This window comes from Brachycentrus maculatus, unplaced genomic scaffold, assembly GCF_059751285.1.
Source record: "Brachycentrus maculatus isolate JH-2025_06_01 unplaced genomic scaffold, ASM5975128v1 h1tg000055l, whole genome shotgun sequence".
Classification (NCBI taxonomy): Eukaryota; Metazoa; Arthropoda; class Insecta; order Trichoptera; family Brachycentridae; genus Brachycentrus; species Brachycentrus maculatus.
Window position 1 is genome coordinate 1,186,869 of NW_028280809.1, and position 22,376 is coordinate 1,209,244.

Sequence of the window (22,376 nt, forward strand, 5' to 3'; positions counted from 1 at the left end):
ATATTAACACCAACTAACTAACCGTCACGCTGCTTCCCCGCAGGGGTAGGCAAAGAGAATTGAACGCCACGCCAATCTGTCTTTGCAAACAATCTTCGCCTTTTCCACATTTATGCATCTCCTCGAAAATACCCACCGATTATTCTGACTCATCTCCTGATCACTTTATTTGAAATACTACATCATACCACGTTGACGACTTGATAATATTATATGAAGGTGGTCAGTGCCTCAGATTCTTAGGTTTATGAATGTAATATATCGCTCACTCCTTTCAACAACGTCTATTTGTATATTATTTTTATTTTTTAACTTACATATTTTTATTTCACTGTGAAATTTTCTGAAAGTTACGTTAGTTTTTTAGACAGGAAAATAAAATGCTAACAATATTGAATAAACACGGAATCTGATATCTAAAGTTCCTGCTCGCTACGTCATTAGACCGCACCTACACTATCAACCCCTACAAAAGTACAATCTCTTTTTCAAACTACTCGCATAATAAATTAGACATTACTTAAATATTTTCCTGAACACATTTGGAAAATTAATATTTTATACATCAAAAGATCGGTAATATTCGGCTAAAGAAAAAATCCAAACAGCAAACCCGTTATTCCGCGACATTTTTTTTTTATATAATGAGAAATTAATACTTGAACAAAATAACGAAGATAGTGGAATCGAAACAATAGGTTTAAGTATTAAAATCAAACACTGATTTTTCTTAGTCTACAAAGTTGTATTTTATTGTTGAAAAACACATAAAAAAAAATTTTCTGACATTTTTTATTTTTGTTGTTTTTTTATTTTTTTTTATTTGTATACATTTATTTAAATCACAATTTATATATATTTAGAACTTTATTTTTGCAGAGACCCACCAAGCCACCTTGTGTGTCTTGTCGGTGGTGTTCTTTTATAATACATTTTTTATTGTTTTTAACGATTTTAACCTAATATACACACAAAAAAGAGAATATGTACATTTTACAATTTTCATAAAATTAACTCTTGATCATTTTTTACCGATTCCCTTTTTTGCCTTTGTTCCATATTTTATTTTGACCTCTAAAATCCGTCGGCAATAAATTAAAAATGTTCGGAACGATATATTGCAGTGTTCGACTCCCATATTTATTGTTAATTCTTGGGACTATCAAACCTTCGTTGTGTGTAAATCGTGTATCGTGGTTATGTACTAAAGGATTTCTTTATTTTTGTCCAGTTTGTTGTTCAACGATGATACTCATCCACAATATTCCACGTACCGGCAGTAATTTTAAATGTTTATATGTATATCAAAATTGGATTGTTCCTTTGATTATATATATGACTGGGCACAATTTTTTTGATTATGGATTAATTTATTAATTGTTAATTGTAAACTTGTTAATTGTTTCGCCTACTTGTGGCATTTTCAAAAGAATGCTTGAAAACGCCTTATCTTAGTACCTACCTCTACTGCCTACCCTAATTAATTCTCTGTGCACGCTACTGATAGATATTTATTGTTTGTTTATAAGTGTTTATATATATATTTTATATTTTTATTAAATAAATTCACTTTTATTTTATTTCCAAACATCCTGTGTGAAGAAATTATGTAAATATAAATGTTACATGAATATATTCGCCAATATAAACAAACGCATGGAAACACTTAATATTTACTATTATCGTAAAAATAGATACAGTTTTCCATATGGGCGATGAAATATAGAGACCTAACTAACTAACCATCACGCCGGTTGCACGCCGAGGTAGGCAGAGAGAGTAGGACGCCACACCACTCTGTCTTTGAAACTCTCTTTGCCTCTTCCACGTTTATGCCTTTCCTCGTATTTCGACTCCTGACCTGACCGTTTTCAAGTATTTGACGTACTTGATCATGCCAAGTTTTTCTCGGTCTTTCTCTGCTCCTTTTTCCAACTACATTCGCTTCATAGATTTGTTTAACCGTTCTTTCCTCACTCATACGTTCCACATGTCCAAACCATCTCAACTAGTGTAAATAAATATGTTTCATTAAAATCAATATTTGCCGATCTTTCGTCTAAATCCTGGATTATAATCACATACATGAGAAACGCCAGAAAAAAACATTTTCATTTTTATTATTTAAGCTTGTAATTTGACCAGGTATTTTATTTACAACATTTTGAGTGGGTCCAAATACTTTTTTATATATTTTTCCTTATTCTTCCTCATCTTTTTTGAGATGTTAAAAAATAATATGAAAAATAACTCTTTTAATTGGAGCACAAGAGCTCAGTCTCTTTTTTGGAGAGGCACAGCGAATAGAAATATAAAAGTTTTCCATATGTATAAATGTTTCAAATGTATTATGTTATAAATAAAAATGTGAATTAAAAGAATATAAAATAATAATAATAAAAAAAATAATAATTAAAAAAAATAAAAATCCAGATTTATGAACAGGTATTTGGACATACTCAAAATATTGTAGAAATTGATATTTCTGAGATGCAATCATTAGGACATCCTCACCTTGTTAATAAAGCAAGGGTAGCGGCTCCTGGCTGTATGCTCTCTGCCATCCTGCCCGTAGTCCTGGACGAACTGCTTGCACTCTCCGCGAAGGGTGTTGACGCAACCGGCCAGATTGATATAGATCCGGCTCGGCTGCGGGAAGATCTGCAGAGAAATTCCGTGCGGAAGTAGGGATGATCCCCCGTGAGGTCTGAAAATATCATTTTTATCAGCATTTAGTCAATTTTGTCTCTGTATATCCGGATTCGGAATCAGATTGAGATAACTAGTATACATAGGTGCCTCAACTTGATGAAAAATAAAAAAAATTACAACATTTTGAGTGTATCTAAATACTTGTTCACAAATCTGGATTATCTCCAATAAAAAAGTTATTTTTCATATTATTTTTTGAGAACTCAGCATAGATGAAAAAGAATATGGAAGTCTGGGCATTTACGGGGCTTACGACCGTCATACGCTGGTTTAAGTCATCACTTTACACACGTGTAAGATTCACCGATTCTATCCATGATTGACAAACGCACTACTCAAATACTTGGAAGTTCTATTTTATATATGATCCAATTTCGAAACATTGTACAAGAATCACTATAATTTTCACGAGATGTTTTTAGACTTCCATATTCTTCTTCATCTATGTTGAGATGTCAAAAAATAATATGAAATAACTCCTATAATTGGAGAAAATCCAGATTTGTTAACGAGTATTGGGACACACTCAAAATGTTGTAAACTAGTTTTGTCTCATCTTGAGAATAAATAATAATTCTTCTCTTCTCCTGATCGTGACCCCTCTACTGGCTTCCTCTGGAACCTCGGTTAACACTCCGCCATTGGTTCCTGCATTGTGCAGCCTTAAGAGCTCGCGCAAAGAGAAGACTGTGATCTCTTTCACCTGGTCGTTCCATGGGGTTGGAGATCTACCTCTAGCTCTCCGACTTTCCAGGCCTCCAGTTATCACAAACCTCTCCTAGTTGTTTGGTAGTCTACGAGCAATGTGACCGAAGAACTGTAGAACTTGTCTTTGGCAAAGAGTCGAAACACGATTCTTGATCCTGGATTGCCAACATCAAAATGATAATAAAATTGATATAAATAGTACTTATTGGACGATGTATTCGAAGAACTGTAGAACTCGTCTTCGGCAAAGAGTCAAAACACGATCCGTGATCCTCATCTGCTGTAAGATCGATGCGTTTGTTCTTTTTGCTGTCCATGGGATTGCCAGCATCAAAATGATAATAAAATTGAGATAAATAGTATTGGATTTTTTTACCTTTGGTTCTTTTGCACGAGCTCTCCTTCCATCGCCTTCTCCCACAAAATTCTGAGTTGTGTAAAATTCATGGCTGGTTGTGGAATCTGGTCAGCTGGTAGTACAGTTCCGTTTATACAATCCGTCCCTCTGATAACATGGAAATGTCCCATTAAAAATGCTGCATTACATAAAATAAGTTAATACCAAGTCCTTAATTAAATTTCATTTTCAATTTACAACATTTTGAGTTGGTCCAAATACTTGTCCACATAATCTGGATTATCTCCAATTATAGAAGTTATTTTCAAATTATTTTTTGACATCTCATCAAAGATGAAGAAGAATATGGAAGTTTAATAAAGACTTTCTGCTCAATAAAAAGCTTCTTTTCATCTCACCAATAAATGTCTCTAGTGAAGTACTAGTGATTCAAGAATAATAATTGAAAATTGGTTCATATATATAGAGCTTCCAAGAATTTGAGTAGTGTGGTTGTCAATAATGGGTAGAATTGGTGAATGTTACACGTGTGTAAAGTGATCACTTAAACCAGCCTATGACGGTCGTCAGCCCCGTAAATGCCCAGACTTCCATATTCTACTTCATCTTTGACGAGATGTCAAAAAATACTATTAATTTTTAATTTTTACTTATTTCCTATGCACCATTAAAATTTTGCCAATTAGTCATTTCAAAAAATCTTTAGATATCGTTGCTATCTCATTGCTTACATTGCGTATTTGGTGCCACATGAGCCCTGATATTTTTTAGACCGTCACGAGAGACACCAATAGGACCGTACTTGTTTAACATTCTTGGTCACGGTGCCAGCTTATATGGTCGCAGAACGCTGGAAATGTGCTTTGTGACCATATATCGACCGACACCGAGCCAAAAGCTACAAGTAGATTCTATATTTGCGATATTCAACTGATTTTTTTTTGCTTGGCCAAAAATATTGATATACGTAAAATTTGAATAAAAAAAGATAATTTTCTTAGACAATGATAAATAATAATAAATTTAAAAAAAAATTGCCAAGTATAAATCAACGCATATGATATACGCAAGTACATAAATTTATATTTCGTACATGTGTATTGTATTAGTCCTATATATTGGCATGTTTGTACTTATAGTACTTACATGAGTCAGGTGAGTTTACGACCAGTAAACAGTTTTCCCGAGGCCGGCTTCGCGTTTTAATTAAATAAAGTGCTCCCTGCGCTTTGGGTTAATTTAACCATTAATACCCTAAGCGGACATTACTGTTGACAATGTTTACAAGGCATTAATATATTTTTTTTAAATATCACTGTTTGATATTTTAAAAAATATACATATTTTGGTATTCCCGCGTACAAATATACCCTTTTATAAAGGTGTGTCACCGTCGGGAGTAGGATAAATATTCTTCTGTGGCCTTTATTTACATCCAAATAGTGCATAGGACATCACGACGAATCCACGAGGTGATAACTTAACTAATTAATTAACCAGTATGCCGCTTCTCCGCAGGGGTAGACAGAGAGAATAGAAGGCCACACCAATCTGTCTCTGCAAACAATCTTCGCCTGTTGCACGTTTATGCATCTCCTCATACATACCCGCCGATTATTCAGGCTCCTGACCTAACTGCGTTCAATTATTTGAAATACTTGATCATGCCATGTTGATGACTTGATAATATTTTATGAAAGTGGTCAGTGCCCCAGATTCTTAGGTTAATGAATGTAATATATCGCTCACTCCTTTCAACAACGTCATATATAAAAAAAACTTTTTCAGGAGGTCGTTTTTAAAGTTTAAAAATATTATAAAATATATTAAAAATAAATATCAAGCCACTTATTGAACTTTTTGGTGAGCGAAAAGTGATAAGGCAAGCGAAGGAAGATGCTGCAAAAATATATATGGTGTTTTATATATTTTTTATATCAAAGGTAGAAGAAAGTCGAATGACGAATGTGTGGCAAAACGAAGATCGAATGGTGAAACAAGGAAATAATGCAAGGCTGAGATAAACATTATCGATAAAATTAAGAAAGGTGTGTCGAGATGGTTTGAACATGTGGAACAAATGCGTAAAAAAATCGGTGAAATATATTTACTAAGCTAAGGTTACTTAGCTATGTGGTTGGTAATAGAAGCAGAAAAAGATCATGGAAAACTTGTTGCGATCAAGTTTTTCGAATACAGTAATCAGTAATCAGCGGGTATGTATGAGGAGATGAATGAATGTGGGAGAGGCGAAGATTGGCAGACAGATTAGTGTGGCGTTCCATTCTCTCTGCCTACCCAGCGGGAAAGCGGCGTGATGGTTAGTTAGTTATATATTTTTATTAAAAAAATCTAAACGAGGTACATATATGGTATTTTGGCAGGAATTGTGCTTTATAATGGAAAAATGTACTTAGAAGTCGAATCAGTTGTCACTTTAAATAAATCCTTGGTATAACCATTCCCGCGATGTTTTGTTTTGTTTCTTGCCATTTTAATTTCCATAAGCGCGTAGTTTGACCGAAAATAAGGTCTTAAATCATTGGACTGACGTGATGACGTCACCGTCGGCGCTGCGCTCGATGGTGTTGCACGAGACGAGCAGCACGCCATCGCGCGCCTCCCAGACGGGCGCGCGCGGCTGCTGGTCGGGCGCGCCTCCACGGCCCGCCGCGCAGCGCGCCGCCAGCACGCCGTTGCCGCGCGCGATGAGCACGTTGGTGGTGGCGGGCGTGGTGCCGATGCGCGGGCACAGTCTCTCGCACTCGAGCGGCCTGCGGATCTTCAGACATCGCGCACCTGAAAAGAGGGAAGATATCCGGTAACCATCCGGTATCCGGCCTTATTTTACTATCCACCCTTGTTTTAGATTCTGACCTTGTTTTACTATCGACCTTGTTTTACTATCGACCGTGTTTTACTATCCGTCCTTGTTTTACAATCCGGCCTTGTTTTACTATCTGGCCTTATTATACCATCTGGCCTTGTTTTACTTTCCGGCCTTGTTTTACCCTCCGTCCTTGTTTTACTATCCGGCCGCATACCGGATAGTCAAAAATATAAATTTATTATTAAATCAATGCAATTAATGCTACTCTCCATATTAGATACGCGTGCGATTAAATTTTGAAGTAATACTTAAAGTTCAGAGACGAAGGAAATATACAGGAAATATTCATTAAGTTACAACTTATGGCAGTCAAATAACTCCATGCCAAAAGTATTCTTACATATCGCTTACTCCTTTTAACAACGTCATAAATAAAAAAATCGTTAATTTTCAGTTGTGCATGTTTTCGGAATGCCCAGAAAATGTACTATATCCCAGCAAAAGAGGCATATTTTTAACTTAATATTTACCCGCTACAGGGCAGAAAGTGTTGTTTTTGCATTTTGAAAAAAATGTATTGTTTAATTATTTTTTGAAATATACTAAATATTTTTCAAATGGAGAAAAAACCTTCAGGTTTTACCTAAAAAGATCTGTTGCACAGTAACAAGCTCAATAAGTGGCTTGATATTTATTTTGAATACATTGTATTATATTTTAAACCTTAAAAACTTTATCCTGAAAAATCAAATTTTTATTTTATTTATGACGTTCTTGAAAGGAGTGAGCGATATATGTTCCACCAATTATACACTTATAACATTTACCCATAAAACCAGTACAAGTACATACATACTATTTTGCTTTAATCTATCTTACCATGGCACTCGTAATGTCCAGTCAGCTTCCCGCTGTCGTGGTCCACGTCTATCTCAGGCTTCTCTCCCCTGTTGGTGCACTGCAGCAGCTCGGAGTAGTTGGAGCAGTGCCCCAGCGAACAGTTGAACAGTCCCCGCATGGCCGTGCACTCGCTGGCATTGTTGCAGTTCGATTTCACCAGACCCTCCAGATAAGCCTGCATAAGAAAATACCGTAAAAGTTTGATATAACGGACTTCTAACTAACGAACTTCTGGGAACGAGCACTGGGGTACTTCTAGAAAATTTGGCGATGGACTTACAATCTTGTATTTATTTAGATTGGCAGTGACAGGTATATTGAAAGCTTTTAAATGTAAATTCATAGTAAAATCAGGATACAATTTTATGTTGTTTCACATTTTCAGTCAATTTAGCAACTTAGTTCAAAAACAAAAAAAATTGCTTAGCAAGAGAAGATGTGTCAGGAATCCTAGATGCTTCTGTATCAGATCTGGGCATGCGGTGGGACAGCTTTCAATAACGAACTTCTGACACAACCGAAAAAAATCCGGTTAAATGTAAAAAAAATTTAAAACGTCCATATTTTTCTTAATCTATGTTTAGTGTGAAAATAACTACTATGTAAGTGGAGGAAACCCAGATTTTTAAACAAGTGTTTAGATACACTCAATATGTCGTGAAGGTTGTTATTTGTTGAATATTTTCTCGAAATGTTATTTGCGCCTGCTGTGTTATTGGTTCTTAATTTCTATATTATTTTGTATTTCGTGTAATGTCGGCACATCAGATCGTCCAGGGATTTTAATCATTAATATTTTGATAGATGGCTTGGGACAGTATTTGAGAAACGTCCCAGGGGACATTTTCATGGTGAATTGTCAACAGTTATTAAAAGTTCCTTAATAATTTACAAATTGCCTGACTCCGTATTGTCAACGTTTACTCACTCAATAAACTGTAAATAATACATTATTTTAAGCGCAAAGTTTACCAAATATTAAATTTTTATATTTTAAAATATTATTTGACAGGTATGTCAAATACTTGAAAGCAGTCGGGTCAGGAGTCGAAATAATGTATAAAAATTAATAATAATGTAAAAGGAGATGTATGAATGTGGAAGAGGTGAAAAATGTTTGCAAAGATAGAGTGATGTGAAATTTTATTCTCACGGCAGTGATAGGCATATCCCTGCGGGCGGCGCGATGATTAGTTACTTTAGATAGTTATTTTCAATATTATTTTATAATTGTTCATTTATTTTTCATCGTACACATATTTATTTACAAAAATGTGTCCTCACTAGGTGTTCCCGTAACAAAGATATATTTAGCAATACTTTGAAAAAATATTTCAGGAGTAATTAGTTTATTTATGAGTCATGCAATGGCCGAATGATACGATATATTTCAAATCTACCAACTTCCATTATTCAGTTATGAATAGCTAGCGCTTTTACACATAGTTTCAGTATTTAATGACTTTATGGATAGTGGCACCACGTTATAAAGCTTTATTGCGTAGTAGTCAAAGTTCCTTTGACCAAACGAGATATGTGTATGATTTTATTTTATGTGTTTTTGGTCTAGTGTTTTCTATGTATGCTATGTTTTACGTTTCCATATATGTAGTGTGCTTTATAATATGTATATAATGTACTTTTGACTGCCTCCGTAGTGTAGTGATCAACGTGTTCGACTATTGTGCTGGAGGTCCCGGGTTTGGTTCCCAGGGAGTCGTGATAAATACATATTTTTTATCGTGGCATTTTTTAAATATTACCCTGAACTAGTACCTGAAGCGCTGAAATAATCGATAGTCTTGCTTTCGTTTACTAAAAATCGGTAAAATTAGTAGTGCATTTTTTATTATTTTATTTTTTCAGCAAAATTTCTAAGTTTTTTCAAACAAAGGTTTAGACTTCAGATAGAAAAACAAGGTGAAAAAGAGAAAATTTTGATTTCTCTTGTAATGTGCAAAAACCTAACTCGCGACGCTAATTTCGTACTTAAAGTGTCTTCTTAAAAAACCAAGGCAAAAAGATGCCATGACGTTTCTGAATCTATCCTAAATATTTTAATCAAAGGCGTATTCACATCAACTAAAAATTACTCTCTCTAAATTTCCCATCAACATAAACGCCGTCTCTTCTACCCTCCACCCTCGGATCGATGTCACCCTATGGCACTTAATATGAGGACGCAATTAGCTCTTTGACTATTATCTGAGGGTGGTAATAAATGGCCGTATAACAAAAAAATCGACTAATAAATAACTCAAATTTACAGTGATTCACGAAATGTACCCTTGAGCTATCATAACCTACATATTTTATTGATTACATGTAACTGCTTGCAAGTTGATGACGCGCCGGAAGTCGACATAGTATGTAATTTTATAATATCAATTCTTGTGTATTTTATACACACACTGATTGGGGTCGATCAAAGGAAATATTTTTTTTTGTTATTTATGAATCAGCTGGCCATGCATTGCTATGGCTCAGACTGGTAAAATATATAAGAAAGAAAAGAGATCAGTATCATGCTTCAGATACCAGACCAGGGTAATACTAGATAAATATGAAAGTGAAAAAAATCCTATTTATTTAGACCCTCCTGGGAAACGAACTCGGGACCAGAGCATGGTAGCGACACGCGATAACTGCAATATGGAGGTGGACATATAAATGTAGACATATTTTGTTCTTCTTCCTGGTTCCATCGCAAATTATTGTCTTTGAAGAATGTTAGGGTCAGTTCTTCTCGTCCTCAGGTTGTAGGTCCTTCTATCATAAACAACGTCACCTAGGTCATGCCTTCGAATATGTCTATATCTTTCTGTAGCATCCATGAATTTTTTGGTATTTCTCAATATGTCTTTCGACGAAGATCCATGAAATTCGCTTGGTTTACAATATGTTAAAGTTCTCTTCGTCCTACAATGATTAAAGAAAACACTTGTTTTTTACCACTTGAGTTTTATTATAGACTACATGTTTCAGAAGTTAAACTTCCATCATTCAGGTCTGTATAATAACTAAAATATAAAATATAAAATTGTTCTATAAATAAGGAGAGGGGAAAGTAAAGGGAAAGGGTTATTCAAGGGGCGGAGTTTGAAAACAAAGGAAAAATGGAAAGCAACGGTGAAGAATTTTGAAACAATATATTATTTAATAAATTATTATTAGAATTTAGGTTTTTTTGGATTTCTAAATTTTCAAGATAATTCATAATTTGGCCTTTATATGGAACAAGGTGTAATAATTTTATCTTCGTCCTATGTGCCCATACCATCTCAATTGTCTTTCCCATACCTTACTATTGATGTCAGTTACACCCAGGCTTCCACGTATGCGTGTTCTCTTTATTTTGTCTCTAAGGGACATTCCATCTGACCATCTAAGCATTCGCATTTCAGCAGTTTCTAGTTGCCTAGATTAATTATGTATACATATATGTACAAAGTTATGTATTCATTTGAGTTTAGAAAAACCATTTTCTTCAAACAGGTTAAAAAAGATACAATAAATTGCGATTATAAAATAATGCTCCGACTTGACTCCTATATTTATACAACTTGTTATTTTATTTATTTACTTTATTCGTGAAAAAAATGTACATAACATACATCGCTCACTTCTTTCAGGAGATCGTTTTTAAAGTTTAAAATGTAATAATATAATTGAAAATAAATATCAAGCCTCAAGAACTTATTGAACTTTTTACTGTGCAACAGATCTTTTAAGGTAAAACTTGAATGTTTTTCTTCATTCAAAAAATATTTAGTATATTTAAAAAAAATAATTAAACAATACCATTTCTTATGAATGTAAGAACAACACTTTCTGCCCTGTACCTGGTAAATATAAAGTTAAAAGTATGCTGCTTTTGCTGGGATATAGTACATTTTCTGGGCATTCCAAAAACATGAACAACTGAAAATTGACGGTTTTTTATATATGACGTTGTTGAAAGGAGTGAGCGACATATGAAATCATATATTTTATTTAACGTCGATTGTCAAAATAGACAAACGAAGTTTATGAGTGTATAGTATCGTAGTTGAGTGAGTGGGAAGAATTATCTTTAACGGCCTACGACCAATACACCAATACAAAATACGATCTTTCTAAAAAGCCTTTCTGAGTCATTTCCTAGAAACGCGTCTCCGCATAAAGTCTAAGTAATATCGCGGATTCTTAGAAATACTACGTCTTACTTTTATTTTAGACAAATATATATATTTAGAAATTTAGATACATTTGTTCAGAATTTCTGAAAAAATGTCAACCAATGAAAGAGGAGTATAAATAATTACGCGCTTTTGCTAAAATGAAAAGCAAACATTCCGGAAATTGTAGTTTATGTTTAGTTATTAAATAATTATAAAACAAATTTATGAGGCGAATATAGTTGGAAAAATGAGCAAAGAAGACCGACGAAAGCTTGGCGTGATCAAATATTTTAAAAACTTTAAAGTTGTCAGGTCAGGAGCCGGAATAATTGGCGGGTATGTTTGAGTATGAGGAGATGCATGAATGTGGAAAAGGCGATGATCGTTTGCAAATATGAAGTGTTGTGGCGTTCTATTCTCTCTGCCTATCTTTGCGGAGAACTAGCATGATGGTTTGTTAGTTTGTTCGCTTATTTATTAATTTCCTTTATTGATACAGTACATATTTACAATAAGTGCATATTTTAATAATCCCCGATATAAATTCAAAACGTCGACAAGAAAAAAATATGGATTCAGTTTTTTAAAATAGTTGAGGGAATATATATTTTTTTTAAAATGCCTGAACCCTTTCAGTACGATTTATTTTATTTTAATAATTCATGTAATATTTATAGCACAAAATATTTATTGCTAATTTAGTTTGACGGGAAAAACTTTTTCAATTTTCAATTTCAATTTTAATTTATTCAATAATAATATAATATATACATCCCAGAATCCAGAATCCCGACAAGAATCCCGCTTCGGAAAACTCCTTCGGACACATGGAACAGATCGATATACAATGTGATATTGTTCAACATAGCGGTAGCTCTTCTACAGGCATAACCATCGGCAGGTTGGTCCTGTGTATAGGAATGTAAAACAATCTATGTCGACGCTGTCTTAGGTAACTATCGGGAACATACAGACCAATGTTCCGGATAATTTCAGGATTATCGATCATACCGCGCAACAATCGATAAAATAACAAATATTTATATAAATTATCATATTATTCATTGATTATTGCAAAATAATAATTGGGACATATTTTCCCAAAAGTATTGGTGAGTGGGTCATATGTGTCCCAACATTATTTTATGATAAATTTTATGATTTTATGCATAATAGTAGATCAAATAAAATATATATCGCACTAAAAACAAAAAAAGACAGGTTTGGACTTGTTTTCGAGCCTTTGACCGTACAGTACTAAAATCCCAGATCCCAATGCATTTGTAAGCATTTAAATTATTTTAATATATTTTTTTTTATCTGAGCCCACCATCCACCCGCAGCAGTTATAGAGTCCTGGGGGACTCTCTGTCAGCTGCACATAGAGGAAAATCTTCAAAATATTTCTGAAGAAATAAATAATGCTCTATTCAATTAATGAGGGGGGAGGAGGATGTACGAACAGAGGCCGACACTTCGTCCCCACCCCTCGGGATTCCCTCATTACCTCTTTTACTTTTAATAAAATAAAAACAATAAGAAAACAACAACAAAAAAATAACAATGTTTCCAAAAATAAAAAACAAAATACAATTTAAGACGAACACAAACAATGACTTAAAGACTAAAGTAATAGAGAACTAGTAACTAATATAAAAAAACACTGTTATTTACATTAAGAGAAGAAAAAAAACCATTTTAATAATTATTAGAAATTCTCTGGGACAATTCGTCCCTACAGTATTTAAATGGTTAAAGTGAGAAGCTAATATTGAAAAATATTGAATCTGTCGCCCACTTATGGTACGTTTATCCATTAAAGACATCATTTTCTAAAAAAAGAACGACTGCTTTATGTATTTACACGTAAATATTGAATCTGTCGCCTACTCATTTGGTACGTGGCAAGTAGCTCTTCGCCAGGAATCGATATATTATTCGTTCTTAATCGAATTCAATAATCGCAGTCAAGCCATTTACATCACTTAACACTATGTATGACAGTAAACGAATAAAATAGTGAGTGCGATGACAATGGATCAATTTCATGATGTGTTATTGGCTAATAAATTAAAATGAAAAATCGCAAGGGTATCAGTAATATTCTTATTGAAATCTATAGAGAACTAAGGGAGATATTAAGGTTTAAACTTTAGATATTTGAATATAACGAAAAACGGACACCGCTATACGTCATCAAATTTTACGTCATCGGGTGTGTAATGCGGCGTATCCTAAAATGTCTCTGCTTTATAGAGCTATAAAAGTAGTAGTGTATAAAATTTTTAGTTTACCACTATACTACCATTTGTGTTATAATATGAACGGGGGGGTGGGAGAGTGGACCATAGACATCAACAAATAGAGCCGCCAATAATTTAGCAATGACACCAACATTAAAATAACTCCATCGTTTCTGTGACGTCATTCATTGCCAACTTACGAAAATAAAGTTTTTTCAAGGGCTAATTTTCCACAAGACAATGATGAATGAAAATATTAATTATATCGGCTGTTATAAACACAAAACGAGTCTAATACAATCCTTTATAGGTTGAGTATGTTAAATTAGATACTCCTCCCGTCTACAAATGATCCATTGTCTACGCAAGTAGACGTGTAGGTTCTTAAAGGTTGTAAATAGTTGTTCCTAGATGTAGTCCTTCGCTGAATAACGTTTAAGTATGCAATAGTCTTTTCATTTTTAAAGCTATCTACATTAAAACTGTTAAGTGGATTAACTAGGTATTTGACCCAGTTTAATATGTTAAGGCTATTTATCTAAAGAAACTCAATGAGCTGGGAAATGGCTTAAGCAATAACGTTATTTATTATTTGAGTGTTCAATGTTGTTAAGTTATTATTTCTGAACTATGCCTAAATTTTATTGTAAGGAAAATACGTATTGTATAAAATTGTACTATTTTTTTAACATATGTTTTTTTGTTCGAATTGTAATATACGTAAGCAATGTCTATACGATGTCTTTCGGCATCTCCATGTTTCACTTCTATACATAAGCGTTGGAACCAGGACTCCGTTGTGTACTTCTAGCTAAGCTTTTGTCATAGGTTTTTATTTGCTATTGTAACTGATTTCAGTGCCTTCCATCCCTAGAACATGTCTCTCTCTCTCTCTCTCTCTCTCTCACAGACACACACACACACACACACACACATATATATATATATATATATATATATATATATATATATATATATATATATATATATATATATATATATATATATATATATATATATATATATATATATATATGTATATATATTTATATATAAATAAATATATATATGTGTATTATACCGTAACATGTATCATTATGTATTAACATTTCGAAAAGTGATTTGTGTGTATAATACTATTTTCAACAATATAACTCCTTACCCACAAACACACAGCTTTGATAATTTATTAATTATTTTTACTTTTATTGTTTTATGTTTTCATGTTTTCCAACCGTGGGAACTTTTGGTGATAACTAAGATTAATTATTATTACGAAAATTAAAATAAATTTTCGTATTAATATTATAATAAAAAGACTTATGACATAACTATCTATTTTTTGTCATTCATAAATAGGATTTCATTCAGCGTCAAGATGTTGATATCCAAAATACTTGTTATATGTTCTGAGCGTTACTGATGTTTTTTTTTTACTTTGACCTTCCTTACTATCTTACCTGCAGACAAGCCTCTTATTAAAATTATAATATTTAATTATAACCAACTTTCCCTAAAATATATTTCATTTATCCTCTCTAATATAAATATTTATTTTTACAAAATGTGTATTTTTAGAATTTTCCTCATCACCCCTCTTACGTGTATAGTCCATTTAGTATACGAAGTACAGCTTGAATTACCTTCTTATAAAATATGCGTGTAGGAGTATCTAAATATAACGATTTAAAAATAGTCCTATTGAACAATGAGTTATTTACGTTTCGTATTCTTCACTGATGTAAAATTAGTTATTATTCAGATAACCTTATAATTTTGCACGTGATTAATTCTATGTACATACTTTTGTACTTTTATTTTTAACCCAAGTAAAGTCGGGTTGTGGTCCCGTGGTTAGTGTTGCTGACTCTTAAGTCATTGTTTCTCGGTTCGAGCCCACTTTACCACAATTTGATACCTATTTCTAATAATGAGCCACTTAAGCTCACAGAAATAGTATGAAATTGAAATATTTGAGTAAATAATTAAAACTCATTTTTTTCTTTTAAAATAATAGTAAATAAATAAATAAAATGTAAAATAAGCATAAGTTACGAATAACTTGTTTATTTTAAAACGAGCTGTTGATTTGAAAGGTAATAATAATATCGTGTTATTTTGTCCCCCTCAGCTTTTTAATTTATTTTATGAGCAAAAATGTGAAGTGTGATTTTGTATTTTCTGAAGACGTTATATTTTTTATACCTTACTTAAGAAATATATAGCAACCGCGAAATTATCGTTTTTATTATTTTTATGACTACCCTTTTCTGAGGAATGGTTTAAAATATCTGATTTAATTTAACGAAATTACTTGCTTTGAATTGTTAATTTAAGAATGGGGTGTTTTCACATTCATGGAATTTTTACGCAGAAAATAAAAAAGGACTCTTTTACATTAATATTTACTTGTCTGGATTACAAAAGCTTTCATGCACGGATATGAAAATTATAATGATGACTAGAAGAGTCTTCATTTCGGTGTTTCTAAAAAGACTTTTACGTTCTCTTTGTGTCAGCTCTTGTTTGATTGATCTTAAGCAAGTCTTATAGATTCTCACCTTACTCTCTTTCAGCATGTGTTTATATCTCCATACAGCGTTTTTCAAGCATCCAACCACAGCGATGGTCTTGTTTGCTCGGTCTTTACATTAGCTTACATATTTTACAATTTTTATTTTATTTTTTATTTCTAAGCCTGCCATCATCCACAGCGGGTAAAAACACCTGGGGAACTATAATTAAAATATAATTTTGTTTTTAAATCACTATAAATATTTCATTATAACTTAATTATAATGTCTACCGGTTTCGAAGCTAACCGCTTCATTATCAAGACTGATTAACACTAATACAAGTATTTTATTTATAATTATATTTGAAGCACTAACCTTGTGATTTTCCATTTTATAATTAAAATGTAACTTAGTTTTAAAATCACTATAAATAGTGAATATTCACAGTAAATATTTAATTATAACTTAATTATAATGTCCACCGGTTTCAAAGCTAACCGCTTCTTTATCAAGACTGATTTATACTTGTATTGGTATTAATCAGTCTTGATAAAGAAGCGGTTAGCTTCGAAACCAGTAGACATTATAATTATAATAAAATATTTATAGTGATTTTAAAACAAAGTTACATTTCAATTATAAAATGGAAAATCACAATGTTAGTGCTTCAAATATAAATTATATCTTGGGGGACTCTTTATCAGCTGCGCAGAGAGGAATAGCTTTAATTCATTCTTAAGGAATAAAATCTCTATGCAGATTTTATTCTTTAATTAGATTAATGAGGGGGGAGGAGGATGTATGGACAAAGACCGACACTTCGTCCCTACCCCTCAAGATCCCTATGCCTATTTAAAAAAATACATAAGAAGAAGAAAAAAAATGCGAGTGCCTAGAATTTTCACTCATGAATTACATGAAATTATACTAACTTTAAACATAAAGAGTAAATCCACTCACAAGTGAGCATAGGTTATGAAACTTATTAAGTTGAAGCCAGAGTAGGGACATGATAAACGGTGTTGCATAAGCCGTAGCTAGATTTCAGAGTCACTTGAAGGTTAGGTAATTTAAAAAAAAAAGAAAAAAATCATTATTTACAAAGTTTATGAATAAAGATAATGACTTAAAACTTAAGTAAAAAAAAAACAACATTATTATAAAAGAGGTAATGAGAGTCGTGCTTAATAGTAACTTAAAACATAAAGAGTAAATCCACTCACAAGTAGGCATAGGCTATGAAACATATAAAGTTGAAGCCTGAGTAAAGACATGATACACGGTGTTGCATAAGCTGTAGCCAGATTTCAGTATCACTTGGACGGTAGGTAATAAAAAAATAAGAAAAAAATCATCATTTACAAAACTTATGAATAAAGATAATGACTTAAACTTAGGACGAGGACGACCGAAAAAGACTTGGCACGATCAGATCAATCAGAACCTAAAATTTGGCGGTGTCAAAAGTCTGCCTAATCAGAGGGCATGTATGACTAGATGTATAAATAAATGTGAAGGAGGCGAGGATTGTATGTCAGGACAGAAGAGTGTGGCGTTCCATCCTCTCTGCCTACCCCTGCGGGGAAACGGCGTGATGGTAGTAGTAGTAGTATAGTACTTAAAACTTAAGTAAAAAAAACAATATTATTATTTAAGAGGTAATGAGAGTCGTGCTTACCGGGGGGCAGTTGACGTGCTGCGCGCGCGTGCAGCCCGAGAGCAGCAGCCGGGAGCCGTTGGCGCGCGCCACCACGTGCATCTGCGGACAGTAGCCCGACGTGCGCGTCAGGCACCACTCCCCGCACGACACCCACGAGCAGTTGTTCTCCATCGTCGTGTTCACCGTCTGTTGATCAAATTCACAACTGTTGGAATATATCACCGATAATTTATTCTTACAAAAATAATCAAATCATATTAATAACTGCGTTCTCATTTTTTAAAAATATTTTCTCATTTGTTTATTTTTAATATGCTTCTTACCTTATATTCTTTCATTTATTTCTTTTAAGTATGCTTCTTGTGCCTATTTATTATACCTGTTTATAACTAACTAACTAACTAACCATCACACCGCTTCCCCGCAGGGGTAGGCAGAGAGAATCGAACGCCACACCACTCTGTCATTCTTCGCCTCTTCTACATTCATGCATCTCCTCACACATACCCGACGATTATTACGACTCCTGACCCGGCCGCTTTCAAGTATTTGACATACCTGATTGTGCCAGGTTTTCCTGCCATGTATTAGTATTAGTTTTGGTTATTTAAAAAAAAATCTTTTTTGTTACTATATTATTTGTGTTCCAGTCTTGTTAACTTCAATCCCATGTCCCGAAATAAGAAATAGAAATTACTCATCGGGAATATTATATGTATGTATGATTTATGTATGTAATATGTTTTGAAATAAATAAAATTAAATTAAAAAATTAAAAATAAAAAGTTAATATAAAGTTAATGCCGAATCAATAAATAATATAAAAATAAAAACATTTTTTTGAACTACGCTTCATATAAAAATTTAAAATCATGTTTTCAGGCGGGTCTCAAGTTTGTGAATATAATCTTGTATTCGGACCTCGCATACAAATTTACCCGCTACAGGGCAGAAAAAGTGGTTGTTGCATTTTAAAGAAAAAGTATTGTTTAATTATTTTTTTAAATATACTAAATATTTTTCAAATGGAGAAAAAACCTTCAGGTTTTATCTAAAAAGATCTGTTGCACAGTAAAAAGTTTAATGAGTAAGTGGCTTGATATATATTTTTAATATTTTTTTAGTTTTAAAAAATGTGAAGAATTTTAATAATGTTCTCAATTCGGAATGAATATTTGGAAAAATAACTAATATTATTAAAGTTCCTTCACTTTTTACGAGAGATACTCATAGGTACATAGAACGCATCAGTATTCCTATCTGTGCTCACATTATCCTTGTATAAATATGTGCATGCTAACGCGACTTCTCCCTGTAAGTTCACAATCAAACCACGCATTTACATCTTCGCGCTCATTAAATTCCATCAAGATTCAATACCCTATAGTCAGGCAGACAGGCGCCAGTCGAGATAGAGTTCATCTCAAACCACCGTCTCTCCATCTCACCCTCAATTCCGCTTGTTCTACTTTTCCCGAAAAACTCTCACACCACTCGTTCATTCAATATCGGTCTAGAGCAGTGATCGGCAACCTCTTGGACCAAAAGAGCCAAACCCGAGTAGAAAAAAATAGGTCCAGCCAAAGAATGAATAATTTACTGGAAATCCCTTTTTGTAAATCCAGACTCGCGCAAAGACACTCATTTTTCATAGCTCCAAAACTGTTTAATTCATTCCAAAAAGACTTTATGTTAGACATTAATTACCTAAGTTTGTTTAAATTTAAAATTTTGCCTTATTCAAAAAACAGATCTAAGTACGTATAACTCATATAAACATATTTGCATATTATTTTTTTTTCATTTTTATTGTTTTGTTTTCTGTTAAAATGAAATATTTGTAATTTATATTAGCACTTTTAATCTAATTTTACTTCTGATATCAATTGTATTCTTGCCAGTGCCCCTTTATTATAACCTTAAACAAACATTTTTCCACCCACAAGCCATGTCTTTGTGGGATCTTATTTTGTATTAATATTATATATTTTTATGTACTTGTAATTATAATATATTGTGAAATGCAAAAGAATTTAAAATAAAGAAAAAACGATTTGGAAATTTTCGGGTAGCCAATTTTTAGTTAACAATATTTTTGTTTAATTTTTTGCATATTTAAAAGATGCATGAGAATGGTTGTCTTTAGCATAAATAGGTATGCTTGCTATCAAACGAGCATTTTAGTGGCATATTGAACATGAAAATGGTTAGAAACTAGTGTGGTTTTTCAAAGGTTGTTTTCTTTTCAACGTTTACATTTTTAAAAAGAATACGGTTTTATGAGGGTCCATATGTGCTCAAACGGCACCATCACTCCTTACCCAACCGAACTTAATATGAATATGAACAGAATTATCGAAAAAGTTAAAATTATTAAAATTTCCGTAAAATTTTTCATTTTGAATTTGAGAATGAAAGAGCCACACAAATTCCTTTAAAAGCTACATGTGGCTCACAGGCCACACGTTGCCGACCCCTAGAGATTCCGTTCGTGAGTCATATTAAAATCTCTCGTTATCTTGCACGCTCAACGGAAAACCCCCGGAAAAGGATTGAATTTACATGCCGTTGCCGAAGGTTTCAGTTAACTATAAACCGATGCTAGATGAAGTGATGCCAAGATAAATATTTTTTGTTTATTTTGAGAATTAGAGCATGATTCTCAGTTTACGCTTATCATAGCAAAATAGACATCGGTATTGACATATTCCATTATCTCCTCTCAGCTCTCGTCTATTATGAGAAGGGGGCTTAGTTTTGGTCCTTTTCGCTTGTGATTTTAAAAATATTTAAAATTTCATACGGATATAATACTACTACTATTGCTACTACTACTACTACCATCAGGCCGTTTCTCTTCAGGGGTAGGCAGAGAGGATTCTGTCCCAACGTACACTCCTAGCTTATTTCACATTATTACAGCTAGCCATACATGCCCTCCGATGGCGTAGATTTTTGATAATACCAGATTTTAAGTTGTGATTGATCCTTTATTACTTAAATCATTAACTACCTTTGTTACTTTATTTTTTAATTATATTGCAAGTATAGTCGGCTGTTATACGGCCCTTATGGAGCCAAGCCAAATGTACCAGATGGCACAAATTTGACTAGGTAATCTGATGATATACCCAAAGGAAACTTTTATTATTGTGTCGGGTTGTGGTCCCGTGGTTAGTGACGCAGACTTTTAAAGTCAGAGTTTCTCGGTTCGAATCCACTCTACCACAATTTGATACCTATTTCTAATAATGAACCGCTTAGGTTCACAAAAATAGAATGAAATTGAAATATTTGTGTAAATAATAAAAACACAAATATTTCTCTTTTAAAAAAAAAAATGTTTTATCGAAGAATTAACAGTGTATGATAAAATATCATAGCAAAACGTTTTTAGCTAGTATTTTAGGAAAATGTTACTTTATAAATTATCAACAAAAAAAAAATATTCGACAACGGGATCTTTGGCACGGTAAATTAAGCGCGACAAATTGAAATTTTAAAAAACAAATCATTTCATTAAAATTTTATATTTATATATTTTTTTTTATACGATGTTTTTATTTTAAGGTAAAATGTAAATATAACGTAACGAATATCGTGTTAGTATTCACGAATATAAAGAAAATCTTGCTGATTTTCCCAAGTAAAATATATATTTTTATTAAGATTTACTTTCCGAAGGATAAAAATGTCAATTTAGTTACGTTTCGCGTTGATTCAATTTTCTTGGAAAATTTCTTGGAGCTTTCAAGAATATTAAAAGTTCATGTCATTCAAGTTCTACAAATCCCGCCTTGGAGTGATTCTTGGAAAGTAAGACCTATAAATATATAAATATTAACCTATTAAATTTAAATTTATTGAATAATCAATTCATGATATGCCACTTGCAGTTGTACATCGGTCAGCATAATAATGATTTATTGTAACCTGATAAGTGATTACAGATTTCGAAAATTCTTTTAAAAATAAAATTGAGATGAAACATATGTTAAAACAAAATAAAAAATTAACATTTATACTCTATTGTGATAGTATTTCTAATATTTTTGATATGATTAAAACCCGAATTTAGTTAAAACTTTTTTCCCTAGTGATTTGACGAAATGGTGACGTTAAAACTACATATTTAATTTATCATATTATTTATTGCTTTGGCATCAACTCTATGGAATACGATGACGATTTAAAAATAGAAATAAAATACTTAAATCAAAACTAGTTGTATTATAACCTGTTGATGAGAAAATCTGTCTTTCTCGAAACTAGGCGTGTTTACATAAATA

General features: G+C 32.7%; 1 protein-coding gene across 1 annotated transcript in view; it reads right to left on the bottom strand.

Annotated features, from left to right (window-relative positions):
- Teh4 (tipE homolog 4 phospholipid transfer protein) overlaps nucleotides 1-22,376 on the bottom strand; it is a 35,886-nt gene that overhangs the window by 7,239 nt on the left and 6,271 nt on the right. The window contains exons 2-6 of the mRNA XM_088278277.1: nucleotides 18,106-18,273; nucleotides 7,488-7,683; nucleotides 6,331-6,577; nucleotides 3,797-3,925; nucleotides 2,515-2,707 (exon numbers count right to left, since the gene is read on the bottom strand). Coding sequence (XP_088134403.1) covers nucleotides 2,515-2,707; nucleotides 3,797-3,925; nucleotides 6,331-6,577; nucleotides 7,488-7,683; nucleotides 18,106-18,273 — 933 coding nt within the window. The remainder of the gene's footprint in view (nucleotides 1-2,514; nucleotides 2,708-3,796; nucleotides 3,926-6,330; nucleotides 6,578-7,487; nucleotides 7,684-18,105; nucleotides 18,274-22,376) is intronic.